General features: G+C 49.2%; 1 protein-coding gene across 2 annotated transcripts in view; it reads left to right on the top strand.

Annotated features, from left to right (window-relative positions):
- Positions 1 to 26,780, top strand: part of LOC122369378 (cadherin-99C-like) — a 66,999-nt gene that overhangs the window by 13,899 nt on the left and 26,320 nt on the right. For both annotated transcript variants that reach the window (XM_043344083.1, XM_043344082.1), the window contains exons 2-14: positions 6,576 to 6,661; positions 9,408 to 9,470; positions 9,755 to 9,927; positions 11,843 to 11,965; positions 14,621 to 14,745; positions 22,344 to 22,440; positions 22,893 to 23,042; positions 23,430 to 23,524; positions 23,847 to 23,970; positions 24,308 to 24,413; positions 24,769 to 24,863; positions 25,652 to 25,789; positions 26,612 to 26,770. In XM_043344083.1, the coding sequence (XP_043200018.1) occupies positions 6,577 to 6,661; positions 9,408 to 9,470; positions 9,755 to 9,927; positions 11,843 to 11,965; positions 14,621 to 14,745; positions 22,344 to 22,440; positions 22,893 to 23,042; positions 23,430 to 23,524; positions 23,847 to 23,970; positions 24,308 to 24,413; positions 24,769 to 24,863; positions 25,652 to 25,789; positions 26,612 to 26,770 (1,533 nt within the window). In that variant the 5' untranslated portion in view covers position 6,576. The remainder of the gene's footprint in view (positions 1 to 6,575; positions 6,662 to 9,407; positions 9,471 to 9,754; positions 9,928 to 11,842; positions 11,966 to 14,620; positions 14,746 to 22,343; positions 22,441 to 22,892; positions 23,043 to 23,429; positions 23,525 to 23,846; positions 23,971 to 24,307; positions 24,414 to 24,768; positions 24,864 to 25,651; positions 25,790 to 26,611; positions 26,771 to 26,780) is intronic.

Genomic DNA, 26,780 nt, shown 5'->3' with positions numbered 1-26,780 from the left:
CACGCGATCTGTGACTGAACGATGGATAATGGAGAGGACTGGGATGGGTCGCCCAGCTATCACGGACGAGGTTGTGTGTGGCGGAATTGGATAGAGGTGGAACTGCAAGAGGGGTATAGAGGGTGAGGATTGGGGCTGGAAACAGGCACAGTGGTGGCAAAATGTAAATATAGCTCGCTATAGCTATGATGTGTCATCATAGCCATAAGCGTAGGAACCATGGGTGCAAGGGTGCAGCTGCACCCACAATATTTATCCAGTGGGTGCAGACAATGTATTCTGCACCCACAATAATCTGAACCAAAAACCCCTTTTTCATCAACACTACTTCCCATGCAGCACGGCAAATTCAGGATATGTTGCCTACTACCCATCTTTCGAAGCATTTGCTACTGTGATCAGTGATGGTCTTCAAAACTTACATTTGTGCTGAAAAAAAGGGAAATGGAGCATGTGATTGAACACATACCGAACCAAGGACCCACTGTCAAAAATTTTAGCCCGATATCTTCGAAAATGGCTAAGTTGGCCGCTTTTACTTTTTGCGGTAGTCAGTATTGACAATATTAGCCCTCGAATGTGTGCAGCGTTTTCCAGCTTCTAATGTGTAGGGGGAGGGGGAGTGGGGTCGGTCGGACCCCCTGCCGTTCGGCCCCTGATCGAGCTAGAGCTTCGCGGAAAAAACGAGGATGTTGCCCGTGACGAGAGGAAGCCGATGATACCCAATTTTAACCCTCGCCGGCACAGGCCATTTTGCGTCCTTCGACGGCACAAGTGGGGGGGGGTTGGTACGACCCCCCCCTCGCGTTTGGCCCCTGATCGAGCTAGAGCTTTGCGGAAAAAACGAGCGTGTTGCCCGTCACGAGACGAAGCCGATGATACCCAATTTTAAGGTCCTAGGTCATCGGGTGACCTTCCAAGTCAGGTCAATGACCCGAAAACCGGGAAAATCGGGACCTGTTAGAAAGTCGTAAAGTGTGGCTGCTATGTGGTTTTCCGGGGTGCTGATCACGAATATCGTGTTAGTTTTGATCAGAGATGATGTTTTTAAGCATTTAGACCAGGTCGGGTCAGGTCAGGTCAGGTCAACCGGTAGGGGTTGTGACGGGTATTCGTAATACGTGTCAACCGCCTCTGGCAGCTTCGTAACATGTTACGAAGGCACCAAAACTACTTCGTAAATGTTTAAATGGTTGCGAAATTCGAATTCAGCTCCAAAAACTAGCCTAGAAACATGTAAAACTCGAAAAAGTGAACCGAGGTCACCCGAGGTCACCAAAGGTCAATGACCTGACCTGACCTTCAGGTGACCTTGACACCCACCCTAATGTATGGGAGCAACATCAAATCCCATGTTTGAACGTTTGAAACCACGAAAAGCTTGCAAACGCGCGGCTAATGTGAGCCGACATACGCCGAATCGCGATTTCGGCCAAACATGGTCACGGAAAAAAGGTCACAGGTCAAAGGTCATTAAGGTCAGGGTCATGAAATTTTCAGAGAACGTGGAAAATTGATCAATGCGAGGGTACTGAAAGTTTCGTCGCGATCCGCCGCTTTTTACGCGAGTTATTCGCGAAAAACCTTAGGGGGGGTGCATCAACCCCCCTGTGCCGGCGAGGGTTAACCCGCGCGGGGCTGGGGGGGTAAATTTTACCCCCCCTCGCGAATTTTTGCGATATCTCAAAAACGGCGGCGCTGCGCGCCGCCAAACTTTCAATACCTTTTCTTACATCAGTTTGACACGTTCCCTGAAAATTTGAGCGAAATCCGTCGGAAAGTTTTTGAGAAATTGACGTTTTAGTGACGTCATGTTCGCCATTTTCGCCTCAAAAACGGCAAAAGTTCAAACGCCGCTAACATCTTCATTTTTAAAGGAATCAAGACGTAACAAAAAAGGTTATACGTAATTTTACTTTGTCTATCAAATGGCTATCTCGGTTGTTTGAAAATTTTGGATTTTGGCCTAAATTTTTTCAAAAAACTGTTCTTTGGGAAAATCATTATAAAATCCAAAATTTTGAGTCTATCGAAAAACCCGGAATATATTTCAGAGAAGTGGTCTATGTGCACCTACATACCAAATTTTAGAAGAATCGGTTCAAAAATGTGGGAGTTATTCAAAATTTTATGACGTCACGACACACAATTTTTTTTGAAAAATGACTTTTTTGGAAGTTTTAGACCTCGTACGGAAATAAAAATAGCACCATTCGATTCGCCGTGAAAAACTGCATCAGATAGACACCTTTTGAGGTCTTAACAACCAACTTCAAAAATTGACCTCACTTGACCTGACCTTGACCTGACCTCGACCTGAAATTCATCCAGAGGTGGTCCATATCACTTATTGAGTGTGCCTATTGAATTCTATGAGTAAAATGACCCATAAAACATGTGTCGCACATGCCCTTTTCCATATTTTGTTTTTTGGTGACCTGACCTGACCTGACCTGACCTTGACCTTGACCTCTGAATGATATTGTATGCAATGAATATTGTCTTGGTAGCCTAAGAACACGTTTTGGGCGATCAGTCTCAGTCCATGACTCCATTCTTCGGCAACTACGGTGCAAGGCCGATACTGTAGAAACTTGCAATTTGTACCCTTGACCTGACCTTGACCTTGACCTCAAGCTTTAAATTAAGTACATGTTTTTAGTAGTTCGTGATGAGATCTTTCGATTGGCGTTTGAATTTTCCAAATCGGACCATTAGTTCGGGAGATAACAGGGGGGTAAAATTTACCCCCCCAGCCCCGCGCGTTCGGCTGGAGACCCCAGCCCCGCGCGGGTTAAGGTCCTACTTCATTGGTTGACCTTCCAGGTCAGGTCAATATTCCAAAAGTCGGGAAAATCGGGACCTTCTAGAACTGCGTAAAGTGAAGCTGTTATCGGGTTTTTCAGGGTGCTGATCACGAATATCTGATGTTAGTTTTGATCACAGATGATTTCTTCATGCATTTAGGCCAGATCGGGTCAGGTCAGGTCAGATCAACCATTAGGCGTCCTACCGGCTATCCATAGTAGGTGTCAACTACCACTGACGGCGTCGTAGCATGTCACGAAAGCACTAAAACTACTTTGTAAACGTTCAAATGGATGCTAAATTCGAAACCAGCCCTATCAACTACCCTGGAAACATGTAAAACTCGAAAAAGTGAACCGAGGTCATCAAAGGTCAATGACCTGACCTGACCTTCAGGTTATCTTCACACCCACCGTGATGCATGGGAAGAACATCATTTCACATGTTTGGACGTCTACAATCACAAAAAGACTGGAAACGCGCGGATAATGTGAGCTGACATACGCCAAATCGCGATTCCGGCCGAACATGGTCTCGAGAATCAGGTCACAGGTCAAAGGTCTTTTGGGTCAGGGTCATGAAATTTTCAGAGTAGGTGTAAAACTGATCAACTCGAGGGTGCTAACAGTTTCGTCGCGATCAGCCGCTTTTTGCGCGAGTTATTTGCGAACAACCATGGGGGTGTTCATCCGACCCCCCTACACATGCGAGGGTCAATGCTTCCAAATGCACTTATCGGTTGGTACCGTTTCGACATGGTACACCCTCAAAGCTCGTAACGAGCCTTCGCTCGGGTGTCGCCCCCCCCCCCCCCCCCGCTTCACCGGCCATGGCTGGATTTCTGCACCCATGCACCCACAATGTTCCAGCCGTTCCTACGCCCATGATCATATCTACGTAAAATGAGGTAGAACGAAGCGATAGGTGAGTGCAGAGATGGTTCCCTATATCGTAACAGTTTAGAAATATTACGAAAGGCTTAGTTATTGCCTTTTAACGTTTTTTTACAGCATTCATTTGCAACTATCAGCTTATTTTGATCCTCTATCTATAGTCTTAAAGAAGACTTCTTCCTCAACATCTATTTTTCCTCAAGCCGTTCATGTTTCCTAGAAATAATAAGTTTAATGTTGAAACATTCGTCAGCTCAAATGAGCACCTTCATGTCTGTGCCCATTCCACCTTCATTCGAAGTCCAATTACTCGCGCCGCTGTAGTTCTGAAATGTTTGTTCGACAGAAGCGTGAACCTAACGGTCCGCCAATCAGAGAGTCTGTTCCACATTGTCGACCAATCAGAGGCCATTGACTACGATTCTTGATACTCATTCGTGTCCACATTCTTTGTCTATAGTTCTTTTCGCATTTCCTCCCACACTGACTATTGTTGAGGCCGGTCTAACGAGCCAATGAAGGCTTGGTTCAGGAACGATAAATAATTTCTTCCTCGTGAGGTTTAACGCCAAAACTGAATCTATTCCTCTCCCTCTCTTTCTCCTCTCTCCTATCTCCTCTCTCTCTCTCTCTCTCTCTCTCTCTCTCTCTCTCTCTCTCTCTCTCTCTCTCTCTCTCTCTCTCTCTCTCTCTCTCTCTCACTCTCGCTCTCTCTCACTCTCTCCAACATCAGTCCCTAGTTTCATCAGTCAATTGAAGCAAGCTTTGGTCACCCAACCGAGCACTTGATGCCCTCGAATCTATATGGATAATCCGGTAAGCTAAGACTTAGGTTAAGCCTGCACCTGCATATTTAGTTCAACCTGCATTACTACGCATTTCACTAACCAGCGTGATACCCCTTTCTTTGGTTGGACTGTGAGCGGTTTGGGTGGACATTGCTTTTGGAATAGGAGCGGGGTGGGATAACTGCATGGTCTATGAACTAAGCCTCGCCCGCACAGTGCAGTGCGGGGAAGGAGGGGCGGCTCTGTGGTAAATAATCTGACTACCCCTGGGTAGGGGAGGGAGAGGGGAGGGAGAGGGGGAGGGGAGGGACCGGATGCGGGCTGCGGTCAGCGCCATGATAGCCGCTCTGCATGTGTTGCTGCTGGTAAAGCGTGCAGCCATTCTAACTGAGCTGTTGTTTGCATGTCACTTGTCTACAGGCTGTGTGTTGGTAGCCTGTCGGCTGTCGCCGATGTTTTACACACCCTGCTGGTGCCAGCCTAGGATGCCTGCTGTTGGCAGCGTGTCACCAGTGCATAGTTGGCCTCCGTTGTGCTTGTTTTGGTGAGTTACCCGCGGCCGGGGGATGGAGTGGACCGGATGCGTGCGTGGGTTATGCCCCCCTTCCCTCTGAACCCTGTGTGCGCGTTGTGGTGGTGCGTGTTGTTGTTCTATAGTCTATTCTCACTGACAGGATGTTTAGGGGGTGATCAAGCAAGTTTTAACTTTATCGACTCAGGCATTTGTATTAACCAGGAAACTGAGATAAAGGGATATTACTGCAAGGGGGATGTGGGTACCGGTGTGAAATACTGCAGCGTAAGGCCGTGTTGAAAGTCACTGAATTTCGTGCATTGTGTTTATCGTTTGATATGGAATTGTTACGACTGAGATTGTTGACACGCTAGCGCTGACCTATGTATACTGACATGTATGTACAGTGATTGTACAGTGTGTATAATGCACACAACTTGCATAAGCATTATGCATTTTATCAGATCCAGACCACAACAGCCCTCCACCAAGAGCGTTCCACCAGCACCTTTACACCCTTTGGGTCACCCCATAGGTCACCCCACGGGTCATCCCATAGGTCACCTCACAGGTTACCCCACAGGCACAAGTCATCCAATAGGTCTATAAGGCACCCCATAGGTCACCGAACAGGTCACCCCATAGGTCACCCCATAGGTCACCCTCTAGGTCACCCCACAGGTCACCGTATAGGTCATCCCACCGTATATCAACCCACAGGCCACACTTGTCCGCCAAACTCGGTGTTGGCACGCCTCAGTGGGCAGAGCGACAGCCGCTGCCTGCCATCTGTGCCATCTTGATCTGACTTGGAGATGAGCTTCAGCAAAGGTTCAGTGACTCCAAGGCTGCCACTCGGTGTACTGACCAGCCGTCTAACTTGTAAATGAGCATGATGTTAGTATTTTCTTTATGTAGTCTTATGATGTGCCCTCTGTTGACTGTTTTCTCTGACAAGGCAATTGCACACGCCATAAGAAGATGCTTAGTAAATAGGTACGCGTTGCTGATAGGGCGGAGATAAATAAGCTACAAGGACCCATCCACAAACGCTTTGATTCAGAACCCACAACCGCCACCAGTAGCAAACGGTCCGCATGCCTAGCGCTATCCACACTCCACAGTCCACACACACCGGTAGGGATTCAGGTCAAACCCACAGTACCAGTCTGTGACGTCACCTGATCAGTCGTGACGTCACGATCAGCTGACTGCCGCGGCCGGTGACCCGAACAGCACGTATTGGGTCGGACGGTCTCGGAGCCAGGACAATGCCTGAGATGGAGAACTGGACACAATGGGCTAATGGGGGCATCGGAGAGATGCAAGATAATTGGAATGGTTCTTGTGGGAATAATGATTATAAGAATAGAAAGCAAATTCAAAAGAATAATTGTTGTTGGTTATATAGGTTTATTTAATCCGGAAATGTTCATAATTAATACCAAACTTGTGTGGTGGGTAGCTCTTTCCTTTGCTTTTTTTACTTTTACATGCCATCACCATTGGTCAATTGCATTGACTGCAGACGTTACTTCCGCAACATGTGACGCTTGTTTTCTTTCCTTGCAGGATGGGCGGCCTGCTGGGCAGCCGGCGGCGGCTGCTGCTGTCAGCAGCTGTCCTGCTGATTTCAGCTCGGATCAGCAGAGCAGCATGTGAGTACCCTCAGCAGCTCTCCCGCGTGTTCTCTCAGCAGATGCTTCGAAACTCTCAGTAGCCAACTGTTGTTTCACCTTCTGTAGCTTATATGATAGACTCCTCGGCTTATATTATACCTACATTACCTCTGTTACCAAATAGAATTTAGCAGAGATCCTTTGGTCGCTCTGCAGCCTTCAGGAGCTGTTGCGCTACCTTCAACAGCCATTCTCATACTCTCAGCTCAAGTTGGTTTCCCTTAGCGCCAAAGCAGTATCAGTGAAGTTACTTTATGCAAGTTCAGTCATAAAACCAAGCCTACAGAGCTGAATCCTGTGAATATTGTAAGACAGCTAATGTACATATCGTCGCTGACTAGCGGTAGATAGATTTGTGATTAGTGCTCCCCGCCGTGGGAAAGAGTTAACCTTCGGACGGCTCTGCAGAGCTGCTAAAATGACATTCATCTTACTGTGTCCTTGTCATTCGGGTACATATCCAACGTAAACATTGGCGTGAAATGAGGAAACTGTCAGTCATCACTCAAGGACTGCAGAGTCGTAAGACATGGCTTTGCAAGGGATTGTATGGCATTGGCAAGAGGAAGGTTATATTCGTTTTATCCCAGGTGCAATTCTTTATGCATGCCTTTTAAACGGAGTAACATGAATTCAGCAAAGAAATAGCATTTATGAACAGATTTTAGAAACGGCCCAGTTATTCAACAAAAGGAACTTATTGTTCACTTCAACCCACGTACGCTGGAACAAAACCGGTCTCTGCACGTGTGGGTATACGCGGATCGAACTGACTGCGGCTCTCCCGGTCCAATCCGCGACCACCCGGCTGGTCCGATACCGTCTGGTCCGGTCCGTTTGGTCCGGTTCGGTTCGTTTGGTCCGCGCTGGTTCTGTGGCTAGATATGTGTCACGGGGTCAGGTCGGTAGCCGGCCGGGAGGAGAGAGAGAGAGAGAGAGAGAGAGAGAGAGAGAGAGAGAGAGAGAGAGAGAGAGAGAGAGAGAGAGAGAGAGAGAGAGATGCTGGAGGCGCAGAGAGCACTGATCAGATGGTAGAACTACTGATTGGACATGGGACGGGAGAGATTTTGATTTTAGGTCATCATGCTCTCTGTTTTATCTCCTCCGTTCTCTTTCATCCTGTCTAATCTTTTCGTCTTAACCCTCTTCTTTCTCCTTCTTCTCTTATATCCTCTCTCCTCTCCTCTCGCCTCTCCTCATTTTTCTCCCTCCCTCTCTCCCTCCCTCCCTCCCTCTCTCTCTCTCTCTCTCTCTCTCTCTCTCTCTCTCTCTCTCTCTCTCTCTCTCTCTCGCTCTCTCTCCCTCTCCCTCTCCCTCTCTCCCCCAATTTCCCGTTCTCTCAACTCTCCCGACCACCTTTGATCACCAATCATGCTTACATCCTCCCGGGCTGGAGCAGACTTTTGCCGGCTGACCTCGTATCTAATCAATCTGATCCTGCCCCTCATGGCCAGTTCGTGAACATCTCAAGGGTTTCTCCTTGCATACGATCGATAATAAAGTCCGGGTAGAGTTTCCAATCGTGATTGAATACTCTGCTCGCGGAAGCATAGTCGTGATCCCAATCGCGGGCTTGTAATTCCACGGGAAAGAAGGGTCCCGAATCGTATTCGGGATTCTTCTCATTCTTTTCCATCGTATAGCAGATAAGGTGCTTCTCTCGTTACGTTCCTTTCCCTAGATAGTTGAAGGTAATTGGCAGTTGTTTTTCCGCAGCAAAAGATATAATAACCAGTAAAACGCCTTTTGGGCGAAGAACGAGCGAGCGAGATAGTGAGCCCTGCACGTGCGGAAGGGCGAGAGGGTGCTTCCAACGGGCTTGCGCAAAGCACCCTTCTAACCGGTCGCTAGCGGTGTGCCAAATTTGAACGCAATCGGCCCAGCCGTTCTCGAGATCTGGAAACGCCCCCTGCACGTGTGCACGTGCAGTAGCACCCTAACCGCAACACATGGTAATGCATTGCCTGGTGGGTGCCTACCTGTATGCCAAGTTTCAGCGAAATCGCCCCAGTAATTACCGAGTTACTGAAATGGGAACAAATTTGGCACCTCTTTTTGTTGTATTTTGCACGTGCAGTGGGGGTCACTCACATAGATCAAGAGTATCCTATTTTGGGTAGAAGGGATGCTGCTACCCTACAAAAATTACCGCAAGTCAATCGCCCAAGCGGCTGCTGAGATATGGGCCTTTCAAAATCACTACTTTTGCAAAACAGCTTGAACACCCTTGACTTTTCACGTGGCACGTGCCACGACAGTCACTGAGATGTATCAAAAGTAGTCAATTACGGGGTAGAAGGGATGGGGCTACCCAACAAAAAAGACCGCAGGCCAATCGGTCCAGCGGTTGCTGAGATATAAGCCTCTCAAAAGCGTTACAGGCCGGGCCGGGCCGGGCCGGGCCGCTCATACTGAGATTTTTCCGTTATATTGAAAAGACTCACTTCGCTCGCTGCGCTCGCTCGCTCGTAATAAGGTGCAGCGTCTGAACCGCATTTCTAGGCAATGTGCTCTTCATTTTTGTTAATTTTGTGAGACGAATTGTTATTTGTCATGTCGTGTCAGTTGGCAACGATGCATGAAACCGTCAATTTTGTGAATGCCGAAGCCTTCCCGTAAGAAGGTAAAGACTGTGATGTATACACAGTTTACAACTTGCGCGTTGTGCCCATGCTTATCCAAACTTATGGAATCAACTTAACTGTTTCCTCTATACGCTTTTCAGTATGTGACGTCAGCTCGTCCGACACAGTGGTCATTGTCGACATTATGGAGAGTCTCGGAGACGGTAAGCGACAACTTTCCTCCTCTTTTTGCAGCATGTTCTGTTTGGGCTAAAACGGTACCGAGATGCTGTAATTAGTAACGTGTGTTTCACAGTACAATAAATATTTTTACAGCCACTCATGACAAAAATGTGGGTATATTGGTGTTATAGCGCGTTAGAAATGTGATATTGCAGAGCGCAATGAATGTTCAGAAGGCATATCCAGCTCCTCCGTCCCAATCGTGCTCGTGTTTTCATCACATTTCCCGCACGCGTTTCTATCACGTTTTCGTGCGCGTTTTCAGAGATGGACCAGCCGACCTCCCCTCGTGAGCTGCCCATAGAGGGTTCTTCCGACGAGATTTCCCTCTCACTTCTACCGGACGCCACTAACTTCTTCCGTCTGGAGGGGAAGTCGCTATATCTGGCGTCTCCTCTAGACAGGGATGCTGACGACCTCAGCTCCATTGTACTCAGGGTGAGTTCTTTTGATCTCATAGTGAGTTTCCAGGAAGAGCATTGTCCTGATACGAGACCCAACGTCATCAGTCTGGTATGTGGCGTGCTTAAGAGTTTTGTTTTCCCAGTGTGGACTTAATAGTTCTCACGCGGTAATCTACATGAACTCAGTATATAAGATCTATCGTCAGTCCCAGCATGGGATCCATCGCTCTCAGAGCAAAACTGCGTATAGCTGGTCCGTTAGGTTGTTTTATATCTACGCATTATCAAGGCGATTTACATCGTTCTCATTTCTCACGGTGAGATAAATCGTCTGGACTGTAATCTCACCTCTAAGCTCTTTCATCTCTTCACAGTTAGTTTTAAATGCAAACCAGAAAACGGGTTTCGATTGCGTGTCCGATAACAGCTATCTTACCGTGTAAGCTAATGCCATTTACTCGTTGAGTGTCGAGTGACCGAGGTGAAAATAAGATGAGTGTGAGATAATACCTAACTCATCCTAAGGTCTAACACCTAACGTCTAACAACAGTGCAAACGATGGACGAAGGGGGCAATAACAAGCGATAGAAGGCCAACGGGTTCGGCAGTTTCTTGTTGTGTGGCGACTTGCAATGGTTACCGGACAATCAGTTTAGCCTTGGCAGGTGAAGTAGAAGTCGGGCACTTTTTATCGGACCACCTCACCACAGTGCGGTCGGGTTTGTCAGCTGGTAGATCTGTGGGACTTTGATTGAGCTGTGGTGTAACACAGGACGCAAGCGAAGTTGGCTTGGTCTGTTAGTGGTCTGTGGTCTGATGGTCTGGTCCTCGGATCGGCGTTTTTGCACTGGTCATGCTGTCGCTATCAAAACCTGTTTGTTTCATTCACCTTTTTAAACTGATGAACTATGCCGCAATAAATTATTCATTCGAAATGAATGTTGCATTATCTTCAAGTATTTGTTTCATTCCCGTTGCTCATGAGCAAAACAGACCAAAACACCTCATAATCACCTCAACTGAAAAGCCACGATGATTATGGATGTTGTTGTATGTATAAATATAAATAAACACCTAGCCAGTGTAAGTTACGAAACCTTGCTTAGCAAGATGTAAAAAGTTTTCAAAGAACTCTCACTCAGTGCCCATGAATAATTTTTCCATCCGTGGAGTTTTTTTAAAAATAGAATCTCGTTCACATACTGCACTGTTGTCCGGTCCTTACTAGTCACCACCGCCCGTCAGTGAAAGACTGTCTTCGTGATGCGCGTCGTGGTCCGCTGAGCGCCTTTTCACCTCGTTAACCCCGTTTGACCCCTGCCTTCCGTGCCGTATCTCTCCATTGTCTTACCGTCCCTCCTCCCCTCCCCAGCTGGTGTGTGGGGAGAAAGACATCGGACCCCGACCCTACACCCTTGGGTCAGCGTCGGCTACCGTGACAGACGGTCCACCTGGCTTCCGGTCCCTCCCCCTCCCTCTCCTCCCCCTCCCCTCCCTCCCCTCCCCTCCCCTCCCACTCCTTTTTTCGAGCCGTTTGACCGCCGACCCCAGGCGTTTCCGCCTGCCCGCCCGCCGGTTTGTTAAGTTCAACGCACATTGCACAATGCGGTGCTATTCTGAACTTAGCTCAAAAGTTTGACTCGTTACGTCTGTAGCCTTACAATGGCTGACAATTAACCATTTTTTAGTCTCAATGTCCGTGCTGGAAGTTATCGGTCTTGACCCGTGTAGTCCCTGATAATTGTGCTTGAATTTGATAGACATATTCAGCAGCTAGCCACTTATTACTGAACAGTAAACATGTTTGTTCCCCAATGACACCTAACTATTCTAGACGACCTTTTACCGTGATGACCCCTTGTGACCTTTGGCAAATCACAGCTGACCCCTGACTTGACCGCTTTGACCCAGGTGACGACTTCTGCTGACCCTCACCCCTCGTTTCCAGGTGTCCTGTCAAGTACGAGCCAGCGGCTACCGACGGACAATACCGGTCATCGTACGGGTAACGGATACCAATGATAACACACCGGAGTTTACCCGGCTCCCCTACAGGACACGGATACCGGAGGTGAGTAGCGGGATCCGGATACCGTCCGGGTCCGGATAGAGGATAAATTCGGAAAGATATGTAGTGGAGTTTCGGCATGATATAGGCGTTTTGGGACCGCTCGAGTTTATGCGTAGGCCTTATGTAATGATACGGTGGATAAGAAAAGTTAGTGGCCTTTTACGATTCCTGAATAAAAACTTATCACTAACCACACAGCACAGCAGTCGAGTTTGAAGCCATTTCGAAGCGTTGTTTTGTGTCTGTATTTATGCCTTTTCGATATCGGTACCTATCCGTAAAAAGTAATATAGGCAGCCGGACAACAGCCAAGCCAAGCTCCAGCACGTGCGCATAAAATTACCGTCACTTTTCCGACAATCTCACATTTTCACACCTCACCACTGCCTCGCTTCTCACGGAACTCCGCCCAGACCACCTACATTCCATGCGTAACGCATCCATCACCCTCTCTGGACCGTCACGGATGTTACGTCACACCGATAGTGTCACGTGACGGCACTCTCTGTTTCGGGCGCCCGATCCGTGACGCGCGCGCGTTCGTCACGCCCCTGAGATGCTGTAATGTTACGCTGTGATGTCATATGTCGTTGGTGGTGTGACTGTGGGTCATACTGTGGCCGAGTAGATGGTTGTTCTCAGTGTTTGATGGTGGACAATGTCTCATTCCGAGCTTACGCTCTCTCGGAACTCAGCTAACGATATCTTAGTAATCGCTGAGGGTTGTCGAAAAAGTCAACGCCCAGTTCGAAGGAAAAATGATTGGAAAAAGTCATTAAGCTGGCACAAGAGTATGTGTGGAACTGCACCAGAGAGAATAATTTGATTGGTTGTTTGGTAAGATAATTTTACGACCCATTTTTGTCTGTCCACTTATCAACTTTCGCAAGTTCGGGGTCATTAATCATTAGCGTTATAAATGGAAGAAGAGAGGTTACAGACGGATAGAGGGTCACTGGATCATGCAGACTGGCAGACACAAAATGACTCGGCAAAATAGGAAATATTATACCACTGCTGTGTTGTGTCAACTTATATCAACGTTCATAGGCGGCGGAACGGGGAGGGCACCGGGGCACTGTGCCCCCCTTTGATTTTGGCATTTTAACATTAGCCCTATGGGCGTTGCATGGAAAGAACGGGACCAAAAGTCGGCAGTGCCCCCCCCCCCCTTAATTGAAGGTGTTCAGCCGCTACTGTCAACGTTCCCGAGTCTTCACTTATGACAGCTATGGCTAGCAGGCTACCTTCCCTTAAAGGGACCCTCCCACCTTAACATTAGTTTTGAGTTGAGATAGCCAAATTGGTGGCCATGACCTGCAAATACCGGTTTGGACACTCACAACATCGAAAAATGCTTTAATTCGAAGAAATGGAATTTCAAACTTGCAGTTTTCGGATTCTAAGGGGCTAATGCATTGGGATGCCCCCTTAGAATTTGTGACGTCAGCGGAGATCTAACGATTTTTAAATCATAGACTAAAACCATCGTTAACACGTGGTGGTATACGCTGCTTTGCGCGCAACGTCTGCCGCACTTTAGGGCTGCCAAATTATTGCTTCCAAATAAAGTCGCTAGTAACAGGGGAGATCCCAAAAAGTAAACAAAAGTAAAAGCCTAATATCTTGAAAACCAGTGAATATTTTTCGGTGAAATTTGGTAGATATTCGTTTTCGCTCTTTCTGAACCAAGGGACATCACTTTCATGCCAATTCATTAACTTTTTTGAAGGTGGGAGGGTCCCTTTAACACGCGCAGTGCAGTGGAAGGGTTGCGAGTACCTACTACGCCCAGTGGAAGGGGGGGGCGGATGTCGCCCCCCCCCTAAGATCTCAGCTCCCAGTGAAGCTAGAAAGACGAAATTTGGAGGGTAGGTGGGGGCAATGGGGAACTCTGTTGTGTGTGAATTTCATGACCCTAGGTCAATATCTTCAAGGTCAAATGAGGTCAAATGTGGTCAAATCTGCCATATTAGCGACTTTTTTGCGTTTACACGCCGATAACTCAAAAATTTACCGGCCGATTTTTTTAAATCTTTCACTATATGAAAGAACAAACATTTGTGGGTATGTATGGTGAATTTCTAGATAATCCAACAATAAATATGGCAGTTAGAAGCCTGCTAAGGGTAAGATGTCGCCGGCTGAAGCGGCATCGGCCGACGCGGGAAACGCGGCAATCACAATTTTGTGTTTACACACTCATAACTCAAGTTGTTACCGGCCGATTTTCAAAATTCTTTAACCATATGATTGCCTGTACATTTCTCAGTCTACTCACCGAATTTGACGCGAATCTAATATAATCAGCGGTAAGGAGCGCGATGTAAAGACGGAACCGTCCCGCCCCGGCACAGTCTACAATTCAGGCGGCGCGTAACGGCTAACGCCGGCCGCCGCGCCGCCGCGCCGCCGCGGCGGCAGGATGTTTGACTTTACACCGCTATTACTAGAAAAGTTGTGAACCGATTTTCTTACTTTTTGCACGAGAAGATCCGCAATTCAATTCTGGACAGGTAGCCGAAATTTCACATTGATATTATGCTTGCGGCGCGAGTTATTGGCGAAAAACAGGAGGGGTGGGCGAAATCCGCCCCCCCCCTTCCACTGCGCGTGTTAATGTTTTGTACGCTAACAGCCCTCTCCATTTCCCAGAACACGGCAGTGGGAGAGGTAATTTACCGCGACATCGAGGCGACGGATCGGGATGCCGGTATCAACGCCCTGCTCCAGTACTCGCTGGTCCCTGGCGATGGTGGCGCCACCGACGGATATGGACGGTGAGTTTTGGAAGCTTTAGTAACGAACATCACCGCCGCGACTGATTTGATGCAGAATGTGTTACGATTGCGAAATGCGAATATTTTTTGGATTTGTGTTATAACTTTCAAGCGATGATGCAGCTGTTTCTCTCTGCTCACGGTAGAGGTGTTGCTGAATTCCCTATCTCAATGGCGACTAGGTTTGCCTATTAAGAACAATTTGAGGCTGTTTTGGTCCAAATACACGGTTTGATTAAAATTATTAATAAAATTTTTAAAAAAATTATGTTAGGAAGACATTTGTTTAAAAGTTCATCGTCATTTCCAAACCCACTTGTCACTGTCACATCTTTCACTCGTTAACCCGCGCGGGGCTGGGGTTGTGGTGCTGTGGGGCAGTTCACCACACATCAGTGACTGGATTTTACGTTAATCAGAAATGGAAAATATCAACCTGGTGCGTGTTCCAAAAATTCAATCAGTTCGATCCAAACGGCCCCAAGTAAAAGAATTAATTTAAGAGCGGGTTGTTATATTTAAATTACCAAAACGAAGTCAAAAACCAAAACAGCGAATCAGACAATGGAGCGACGAAGAGACGAGAATGAAATCCAAGTTTGCCAAATATGCCCTGCCTAATCTAAGTTATAAATCCCGGACAGAACGGGCCAAATCGCGGAGCCAGACGTGACGCGTCTGCTCGGGCCAAGAGCTCGGCCAGAAGTCCCGGGGTAGCGCGCGGCCCGACGCAGCGGGCCGGGTCCAGACATGCGCAGAAGCACTCGGACACCACGTGGCTGCCGATCGGAGCGCGGATTGGTCACTGGCCGACGCACTGCGGCAGCGCAGGCCGCAGACACGCGGTCGCATCGTGATGGGACAAAGTTCACGAACAGACACGTCCTGGGCCGCCTCCCCAGCGCCGGGGCGGGGTAGCGACGTCACAAGTCGGCGCGCGAATCGGTCTGCGCCGGGAACTCCCGTGCCGGCCGGCGACACACGTGGTTACCACAGTACTCACCGCCTCAGCGCGGAGCGCATACACGATAAGCCAAAACAATCACTTTTCACATCACTCGGTGCGCGACGCGATCGACACTTCACTGCGCGGCGCAATAATCACTACACGGTACGGCGCAACGCAATTGTCACTGCACGGTCCTGCGCGACGCAAGAATCACTACACCGCGCGACGCAGTTATCACTTCACTGTCGGCGCCACGCGATCAGGATCGTCCTCGAACGCACGTACGCGGGCGCACTTAAAAGTATCGGAAGTCCGGTTGCGGCCGGAACTGCACGCGGCGGCCGCTGCGGGTGTGCACCGGCGCAGCCGCGGAAGGCTTGTCGTCCTTGGCCGGCGATGCGGAAGACGTCACTCCAGGTTTTGAAGTCCTCTTGCTGGACGGTCTTGTAGTCGTCGGCGTCTGTGTCGGCTCGTCGGGCGCCCCAGTGGCGAGGGGCCCGAGCGAGGTCGACGGTGACGGCTGCTGCTCCGGAGCCGTAGGCTCGGTACTGCTCGGACCAAGCGTGTCCGCAGATGGCGGCATGTGTGCCGGTTTGAGTCTGTCAACGCTTACAGTGTCGTGGGCGCCAGTCGGCAGCTCCAACGTGAACACTTTAGGGCTGCGTCTGATGACTCGCATGGGGCCGCGGTACGGGGACTCCAGAGAGTGCCGCACGCGGTCAACGCGTACCCACACGTGTGTGCATGTCATGAGATCGGGTGGCACGTGCGTCGGTGGTGCGCGGGCGTGGTTCGAGCCCTGTGAGAGTGTGACGAAATCGATTTCTGACATATGCTTTGCCAGTTCTTGGACGTACTTTGTCCCGACGGGGACCTTCTCGACGGCGCAGCGGGGAAACAGCACCTGCGCGCCTGTGACGGCAGTGAATGCCGAAAAACCCGACTCTGCTGGCATGGCTCTCAAACCTAGCAAAACGACGGGTAGCGCGCGCAGCCACTCTTGCTTGCGCGCCCGGATGGCAGCTTTGAGCGTTCGGTGGACTCTTTCCACCATCCCATTACATGTCGGATGATAAGCAGTGGTTCGGAGGCGATGGAAACCTATCATTGAAGACAAGTGTGAAAACAGTTCTGATTCGAATTGGGAACCGCGGTCTGTGACAACATGCAGCGGAACTCCGAATCGGGACACCCAAGTGTCGAGGAAAGCAGAGGCTACACTTTCCGCGGTGATCGAGACCAACGGCACGGCCTCGACCCAACGCGTGGCGCGATCGATGCATGTCAACAAATAACGAAATGGCGCGGTGAAGGGGTGCCCGTGGGGTACTGACGGGGGCAGCGGCCCGACTATGTCTATATGTACAGTTTCGAACCGCTGCGAGGGCACATCGAATCGACCGGGCGGAGAACGAGTGTGCCTGTGCACCTTGGCTTCCTGGCATGCTTCACACTCCTTCACCCATCGCGCAATGTCACGGCGCATATCATGCCAGAAATAGCGAGAGCTGATGAGACGGGTGGTGCCTTTCCTACCCGGGTGTGACAGGCCGTGGAAACGATCAAACACGGCGCGCCTGCACGCCTCTGGTACGTACGGGCGTGGATGTGGTCCAGTGTTTTCACACAGGACTGTGATGTCGCCAGACAGTGTTACTGGCTCCAATCGGGAGGTGTCCTGCGGGTTTGAGCGCGATCCTGGACCTGACTCGGAATCCTGGTGCTCTGAATCGGCACTGTCGGCGTCTCTCTCCTTTTCCTGTTTCTGAGCCGCCGCGATAAAATGGAGGTCACATGCATCGAGGGACACTGCATTTACCGGGCGACTGAGACAGTCCGCCACCACGTTGTCACTGCCACGGATGTACGAGACCTCCGTGATGTATTCCGTGATGACACACCAGTGGCGCTGTTGGCGGTCAGACTTAGCCGTGTGCGGGCTGTGAAAAGCGCGCACGAGTGGCTTGTGATCTGTTCGCAGGATAACGTGGCGGCCTTCGATCATGTCACGAAAATGGAGTGTTGCCAGATAAGCCGCGAGTAGCTCTCTGTCATACGCGGCGTACTTCTGTTGGGCCTGACTGAGCTTCCGTGAGAAGAAGCCAATGGGAACGGGTACTCCGTCCACAATCTGATGGAGCGCGGCACCCACCGCGACTTGTGATGCGTCAGTAACGAGCTCGTACTGCTCGCAGTGTGGCACTGGGTGTGGAAGAGTGCAGGCGCCGGCCAGCGCCGCTTTACTGTCACTGAACGCCTGAGTCTGTTCCTCTGTCCACGCCAGTTCTTTGCTTTTTGGGTTGAGTCGAATCAGTTCGGTCAGGTGGAACGTGACATCGGCGAATCGCGGAATCATACGCCGGTAGAAGCCGATGAGTCCCAGATAGCGACGCAGTGACTCTGAGTCATGCGGTAGAGGGAGGTCCAGAATCTCCTTCACTCTGGCCTTGGGAGGTGTGACACCTGTGCTGGTGACGTCATGACCGAGGAAAATGAGTGACTTCTTCATGAACTCGCATTTCTCCAGTGAGATGCGAAGCTTGTGCTCAGCCAGCTTGCTGAACACGAGGCGCAGATCTTTCTCATGCTGCTCCTGGTTCTCGGAAAATACCAGGATATCGTCAAGATAGACGAATACGCACGGCACGTCTCGGAAGATGCCGTCCATGACCCTCTGGAATGTGGCACCTGCGTTGCGAAGCCCCATTGGTATGAAGGCGTATTCGTACAAGCCGAAGGGCGTGGTGACGGCCGTCTTCTCTGAGTCAGCTGGGTTCATAGGCACCTGGTGATATGCACGGAGCAGATCGATTTTGCTGAACCACTGAGCGTTGTGGAGCTTGGTTGAGAGGCTCTGAATGTGCGGCAGTGGGTAGCGGTCCGGTTTGGTTACGGCGTTGAGCGCGCGGTAATCACCGGTGACACGCCACTCACCAGGGGTACTCTTCGGAACCATGTGGATGGGTGAGGCCCACGGGGACCTAGACGGACGAATCACTCCTGTTTTGAGCAGCACATCGAGTGCTTGCTTTGCTGCAGTTAGTTTGTCGGGCGGCAGCTTGCGTGGGCTGGCGAACGTGGGTGGAGCGCTGCCGGTGTCGATGAAGTGAGTGGTTTTGATTGGCGAGTCTGTGTACTCCGGCTGGTTAGGGCTGAGAACAGCGGGGTGATCCTCTAGGATGGGCCGCACTGCCTCAGGCACCTGAGCGAGATCATTTATCACCAAATGAACAGACTCCCCGGTCGTCGGTACACCGGGAGCAGAGAGCAGAGTGGTGGAGTCGCGGAGAACTTGGGAACCACAATCGACAACCAACGAGTTGTGAGCGAGAAAATCGTTACCGAGTAGTGACTCTGTCACTTCAGCCACTACAAATGTCCATGTGTAGCTGCGTCTGAGTGTGGGGAGGACAATATCGAGAGTGGCCTCGCCATGCACGCGCAGTGGCTGCCCGCTGGCAGTCGTGATCGAAACAGCGGACGGGTGAATTAGAGTTCCATTCACATAGGAGGGTGGAACCAGGGATACACCAGCGCCAGTATCCACGATGAATTTCAGGGGCTGATCATTCACCTTGGCTGTTACCCTAAGGAGCGGCAGGCCGAGGGCTGCGTTTACGGCCTGCTCCTCTCGTTTCCCGACTCTGAGACTGCACGGGAGGGAGATGCAGCTCGTGAGGACGGCTGCATGGTCAGATCAGCAGCTTTGTCGGGCCAGTGACACCATGGCTTGCAAGTGCGTGCTCGGCTGCCGAAAAACAGGTGAGAACGGCATACTTTCGGCTTCTGGTCAGGGTGGAACGGCGTGAGACCGAGAGACGCCCTGGAATCACGAGCATCACGAGCAGGGGACTGTGTCGCGGCTCGGCTCTGCGGCTGAGTGGCCCTGTGGTACCTTGGGTGCTGCTGAGCCACAAAGAACGCCTGTGTGTCGGACTGTGGGTCCTGATCCTGACAGTGAACCATGTTAGCAGCTGAGTTTTGCACAAGAGGCATCAGTTCGTCCGCGAGTTTGCCCAACTGCGACAATGAGAGCTCGCGCTGAGAAGCCAGGGCCGTAGCAATGCCTGTAGGTAGCGACTGGATAAATTTGTGCCGAACGAGATCGTCTCCGACACCAACCTTGTCGGCCACCTCTCTGAGTTCGCTTAGAAAGAGTGAGGGTCGGCCCGTCAGACGCGTTTTGCTGATCAGTTTCTCAAACATCTCTGGCTTTGTCTTTTCGTACATGTCAGTGACGGCTGTCTGTAGCTCAGAGAAATTTTTGTTGCTCAAGACAGCACGCGGAATGTGCGAGATGGTTTCCGGAGGCAGGGCAGAGAGAACGTGGTAGAATTTGGTCTGCGAGTTGGTGATTTTGGCAATGTTAAATTGGGCGTCCATAATAGCAAACCAGCCGTCAACCGCGGTGTCCATAAAAACCGGCGGCTTGATCGAGACATGATGGACCGGCTCAGCATGAGCGGGTTCCATCGTGCCCTCGTTCGTCATGATCGTTAAAGTGTAGCCGGTGTTTGCAATGCACTGAACAATTAAAATTTAAAACACCGAGTGCAAAATCCGAAAGAGTCAATGGAACGCCGAAATAAAATCACCGAGAAGATAAATGCCTAACTAATCACACGGCGGAGAGATGGCACAGAAACCATCATGGAAAAGTGGCGCAGAAGCCACTGTGGAGCGACGGAATAGCAATCCATGTGGGGGAATAATATAATATAATTGATTCGGGAATGAGCGGAGGCGACAACCCGGAAGTATGGAAAAATCGAACAAGAATCACGTCGGGGTCACCAATATGTGGTGCTGTGGGGCAGTTCACCACACATCAGTGACTGGATTTTACGTTAATCAGAAATGGAAAATATCAACCTGGTGCGTGTTCCAAAAATTCAATCAGTTCGATCCAAACGGCCCCAAGTAAAAGAATTAATTTAAGAGCGGGTTGTTATATTTAAATTACCAAAACGAAGTCAAAAACCAAAACAGCGAATCAGACAATGGAGCGACGAAGAGACGAGAATGAAATCCAAGTTTGCCAAATATGCCCTGCCTAATCTAAGTTATAAATCCCGGACAGAACGGGCCAAATCGCGGAGCCAGACGTGACGCGTCTGCTCGGGCCAAGAGCTCGGCCAGAAGTCCCGGGGTAGCGCGCGGCCCGACGCAGCGGGCCGGGTCCAGACATGCGCAGAAGCACTCGGACACCACGTGGCTGCCGATCGGAGCGCGGATTGGTCACTGGCCGACGCACTGCGGCAGCGCAGGCCGCAGACACGCGGTCGCATCGTGATGGGACAAAGTTCACGAACAGACACGTCCTGGGCCGCCTCCCCAGCGCCGGGGCGGGGTAGCGACGTCACAAGTCGGCGCGCGAATCGGTCTGCGCCGGGAACTCCCGTGCCGGCCGGCGACACACGTGGTTACCACAGGGTCTCCAGCCGAACGCGCGGGGCTGGGGGGGGGTAAATTTTACCCCCCCCCCCCTGTTATCTCCCGAACTAATGGTCCGATTTGGAAAATTCGAACACCAATCGAAAGCTCTCATCACGAACTACTAAAAACATGTACTAAATTTAAAGTTTGAGGTCAAGGTCAAGGTCAGGTCAAGGGTACAAATTGCAAGTTTCTACAGTATCGGCCTTGCACCGTAGTTGCCGAAGAATGGAGTCATGGACTGAGACTGATCGCCCAAAACGTGTTCTTAGGCTACCAAGACAATATTCGTTGCATACAATATCATTCAGAGGTCAAGGTCAAGGTCAGGTCAGGTCAGGTTAGGTCACCAAAAAACAAAATATAGAAAAGGGCATGTGCGACACATGTTTTATGGGTCATTTTACTCATAGAATTCAATAGGCACACTCAATAAGTGATATGGACCACCTCTGGATGAATTTCAGGTCGAGGTCAGGTCAAGGTCAGGTCAAGTGAGGTCAAATTTTGAAGTTGGTTGTTAAGGCCTAAAAAGGTGTCTATCTGATGTAGTTTTTCACGGCGAATCGAATGGTGCTATTTTTGTTTCCGTACAAGGTCTAGAACTTCCAAAAAAGTCATTTTTCAAAAAAATTGTGTGTCGTGACGTCATAAAATTTTGAATAACTCCCACATTTTTGAACCGATTCTTCTAAAATTCGGTATGTAGGTGCACATAGACCACTTCTCTGACATATATTCCGGTTTTTTTGATAGACGCAAAATTTTGGATTTTATAATGATTTTCCCAAAAAGTCAGTTTTTTGAAAAAAATTTAGGCCAAAATCCAAAATTTTCAAAAAACCGAGATAGCCGTTTGATAGACAAAGTAAAATTACGCATAACCTTTTTTGTTACGTCTTGATTCCTTTAAAAATGAAGATGTTAGCGGCGTTTGAACTTTTGCCGTTTTTGAGGCGAAAATGGCGAACATGACGTCACTAAAACGTCAATTTCTCAAAAATTTTCCGACGGATTTCGCTCAAATTTTCAGGGAAGGTGTCAAATTGATGTAAGAAAAGGTACTGAAAGTTTGGCGGCGCTGCGCGCCGCCGTTTTTGAGATATCGCAAAAATTCGCGAGGGGGGGTAAAATTTACCCCCCCCCCAGCCCCGCGCGGGTTAACAGCCGTTTTGACACAAAATCAATCTTCATTCTGCATCTTCTTCCCCAGGTTCAGCATCGCACGACCCCACCAGGGTGTGGTGACGCTGACCCGTCCCCTAGACTTCGAGACCACCAACGTCTACTATCTGAGGGTAGTGGCCAGCGTAAGTATGGGGAAGGGAGAGGATGTGGTTCCCGTGGATAAAGTTGGAGGGTATAAGGCATAAGAGTGAGGACGAATGGTCTCGCGATTTGCAGCTATTCGTAGATCGGATTCAGAATTGGTGCGTGCGTGTGCCCGGTGCGTTTTCTAAGTGGAAGGCTAAATTATTTAAGGTGACAATGTCTAATCGTTTGATGTCGTCGTGACTCCACAGAGTCCAATATCGACCCAATTAGACCTAATTATGGCGTATATCGGCCCCGTGTAATCTTCACGACCTTCCGCTGATCACATGCAACCTCTGCTTGACCTCATTCTGACCCGCCGCTGACCCCGTATGACCTCTGCCTGACTCCACTCAGACCTCCGCTGACCCCTATGACCCCATGTTACCTCACTCTGGCCCCCCGTGCCCCTCCGCTGACTCCCTATATGACCCCCGGCCGTCGCCAGGACCAGGCGCAGCCGTCGTCCGCGCGACGTTCGGCCACCACCACTCTGACGGTTCAGCTCGACGATAGCGACGACCTGGGTCCGGGATTTGTGGTGGCCGGCTGTCGGCCTAGTGGGCAGGAGTGTCCGCTGCCGAGCTACAGAGCTACGGTTAGTACATGCATGCGAAAATTGACAAAGATAGACTGACAGAGACAGATAGACAGACATACAGAAAGAGAGATAGATAGACACGAATTCATGCGTTTAGAATATTCCCCGATGCGAGATAATTGTAGACTTTTCTCCTAGAAATACCATTTGAGCATTGGCGCTTTCCGAGTTATTATTGCCGTTACCGATTAAAGCATCCGACTCTCGGCTAGAGATTAGCTTCCAACGCACCGTAATATTGTAATGTCGTTGATGTCAATAATGTAAATATTGTCAATAATTATGAAGTCAATGACCAGTGTTCATTCGGATGGCCCAGTTTCACTGGTATGCCCTATTGACCCTCATTTTTCCCAGTGACAACTGTTCCTCGCCTCCTCTCAGGTTGTCTCCAGGGAGCTGTCTGGCGTTCTCGATGTTCGACCAGAGAGAATCCACGCCGTCGATAGGGATACTCTCGGAGCTGATATCGAGTATAGGTGAGAATGAATCGAGTAGTGTTGGGAGTGAATTGAGTGGAGCTGGAAATAAATCGAGAATTGGCGAGAATGTGTTGGATGCAGGCTAAAATGACTCGAGTACGGGTGAGGTACCTAAAACAGAATTTAACGGCGAGTGGAACGCGTACAGGTGAGATTGGATCTAGCATTGATGCGAATGAATCGTGCTGCACCCATTTTATGTTTGAACAATGAACATCCTGATTCCTGACTTTATTCAGCACTACCGAAAGTGACGTCAACCGCTGCTTCTAAGGTCCTATATTTTTGTCCCTCACTGTCCCTCACTGTCCCGTTACAGGTTTATATCTGGTCAGCCGCCCAACTACCACCAGTATTTCGAGATTGACCTGGCCTCGGGTCAGGTGCGCCAGATTCAGCCGGTGGACCGGTCCATGGTCAAACAGTTCACCATTACCGTTCAGGTGAGAGATGGAATGCTTACTGTGAGAAATCGCGGTTGAAATATGTGCTTGTTTTTTGGTAAATTTCGTGGGTGACCTGACAATGGCTAGATTTAGCATTGACTTATCCGGTTGAAACAAGGGACAAACCTGATTATGCAGAAATTTTACGATCCGATATAAGACGTTTCATTTCTCTACAACGCATACGTGTTCATATGCGTAGCTTATTAATTATATTTATCAACACATATTATGTATGATCGTCAGTCGTCATTATCAAAGGCTAGCATTTTTTTCACACGGTTCGATAATCCACACCTAACCCTCTGCCCTCTCTCCCTCCCTCTGTCTTCAGGCCCGAGAGCGCACGCCCTCCGGCCGATCTCAAACCACCGAGCTCATCATTGACGTCAAGGCCGTGGACACCAGCCCGCCTGTCGTCACTATTACGTCACCAGAAGGTGAGACAGACGACTGTGACGTCACACTGTGATGTCACCATTTGGCTAAAGCGGTTTATATGAGCTAGCCAGGCTGACAGTTTGGTTCAGACATTACCAAACGATATTTGCATCATGGCTACATATCCTAGACGATGCCGAAGTTCATAAGGTTCTCGTGTTGTAAGCTAGCACCATGGAGAAGATCAGAATTCAGGACTGGTGGTTTGAGAGCTGTCTTTGCTTATTTAAATCCGTATACACAATTTCAACGTAAACATTATGCCACACAACTTGCTTGCTAAGGGTTCTTCTTATGTGCTGTGTTCGGCCGTGCCCCGATCTTATTCACACTATCCTATCGCTGTTCCCCCAGGCTACGTTCAGGAATCGTCAGCGGTCGGTACCAAGATCATGGTACAGCCTCAGAGTCTGGATGTGATCCAACTGAGGGTCGATGATCCCGACTGGGTAAGACAGCTGCTTAGAGGGGACAGTGGGGCGACTCCTTATCACTTCTTGCAGCTATATGAGGTTAGAGTTGGGCCACGAAGCGAGATTACTAATTATGAACCAAACCATTCTTTATAATCAGATCGAAGTGCGTATGTGTCGATCAAACACGAAGGCGTTTGATCGACTACTATAGTCTGGCAAACCTAAGAAAGAACGGAGTTAAAGCTCCTGAATCCTTTTGCCACCTGTATTGATCACTGGACGTGTACTCGTATGGTTAGAAGAAAATTTATGTAAAAAGTCGTGAGAGATATATTCTTTAATATATTTCATTCAACATCACAGCGTGCGTCAATGGTGCTTGCGTTTTGAATCCGTTCTTTCTTGGAGTTGCCAGACTATAGGTGATTGATCAAATACGTAGGAACTGAATATATTACGTCCGTGCTCTTGTGTTTCTCGTTATCCTCTCTTCTCACTTTTTCTATGTTCTGCTTGCCTCTGTTCTCTCGCTCTCTCTCTCTCTCTCTCTCCCTCCCTCCCTCTCCCTCTCTCTCTCCCTCCCTCCCTCTCCCTCTCTCTCTCTCTCCCTAGCTCTCTCTCTCTCTCTCTCTCTCTCTCTCTCTCTCTCTCTCTCTCTCTCTCTCTCTCTCTCTCTCTCTCTCTCTCTCTCTCTCTCTCTCTCTCTCTCTCTCTCTCTCCCTCCCTCCCTCCCTCCCTCCCTCCCTCTCCCTCTCTCTCTCTCTCTCTCTCTCTCTCTCTCTTCCCTCCCTCCATGTAACACCTCCCCCCTCTCCCCTCAGACCCCCGGCGAGGACCGTATGCAGTACCGCTACGAGCTGACCACAGACGCGTTCGCCGTGGATCGGGATGGTTATCTGGTGGTGGCCAGAGGGGATCTGGATCGAGATCCGCCGGCGCCATCGCAGCTCACGTTCCAGGTATGAAAATACGGGGACTGAATGAATGAATGAATGATTGATTGAATAAATGACTGACTGAATGAATGAATGAATAAATAAATGAATGAATGAATGAATGAATGATTGATTGATTGATTGATTGATTGAATGAACAAATAAATAAGTAACCTAATGGATGCATAGGTACATGAATGAATAAATGAATGAATGAATGAATGAATGAATGAATGAATGAATGAATGAATGAATGAATGAATGAATGAATGAATGAATGAATTTATGAATAAATGAATGAATGTATGAATGAATGAATGAATGAATGAATGAATGAATGAATGAATGAATGAATGAATGAATGAATGAATGAATTTATGAATTTATGAATAGATGAATGAATGAATTTATGAATGAATGAATGAATGAATGAATGAATGAATGAATGAATGAATGAATGAATGAATGAATGAATGAATGAATGAATGAAAAGTACGATAACACAGCTGACAAACAGCTGATAATCTAAGCACGGAGATGATTGAATGAATGAATGAATGAATGCAAGAATGAATAGGTACGTACGAAGTACTAACAGTGGCGCTCTCTCAGCTAAACATCCTATATACGAATGAATCCCTGGCACCCTAGTACTGCCTCTACTAAGCTTGCCTTTTCAATTATAAATGGTCGAAACTATTCCGTAAGCGGCATGCTATCGTTATGTTATCATTACACACCTCTATTTGTCGCTGGTTCGATAACCAGGTACAGTTCAGCAAACATAAAATAAAGCCAGCGCCATCGAACTACCACATCTGACATCTCACCCTTTTCTACCATCAGGTGGTCGCCCGAGAGGTAACCAGCAGCGGACCGGGTAGGGCGAGTCTACCTGCCACCGTAACGGTCCACTTGCTAGACGTGAACGATAATTCACCCCAGCTGCCCATGTACCGGCCTGTGAGGATCGCGGCGGGCAGTGGAAGGAGGAGGATACTGCAGGTAAGAGAGA

This window comes from Amphibalanus amphitrite, unplaced genomic scaffold, assembly GCF_019059575.1.
Source record: "Amphibalanus amphitrite isolate SeventyFive unplaced genomic scaffold, NRLGWU_Aamphi_draft 001029F_arrow, whole genome shotgun sequence".
Taxonomy (NCBI): domain Eukaryota; kingdom Metazoa; phylum Arthropoda; class Thecostraca; order Balanomorpha; family Balanidae; genus Amphibalanus; species Amphibalanus amphitrite.
The sequence above is the reverse complement of the archived record's forward strand: the minus strand, read 5'-3'. Positions and strand labels throughout refer to the sequence as shown.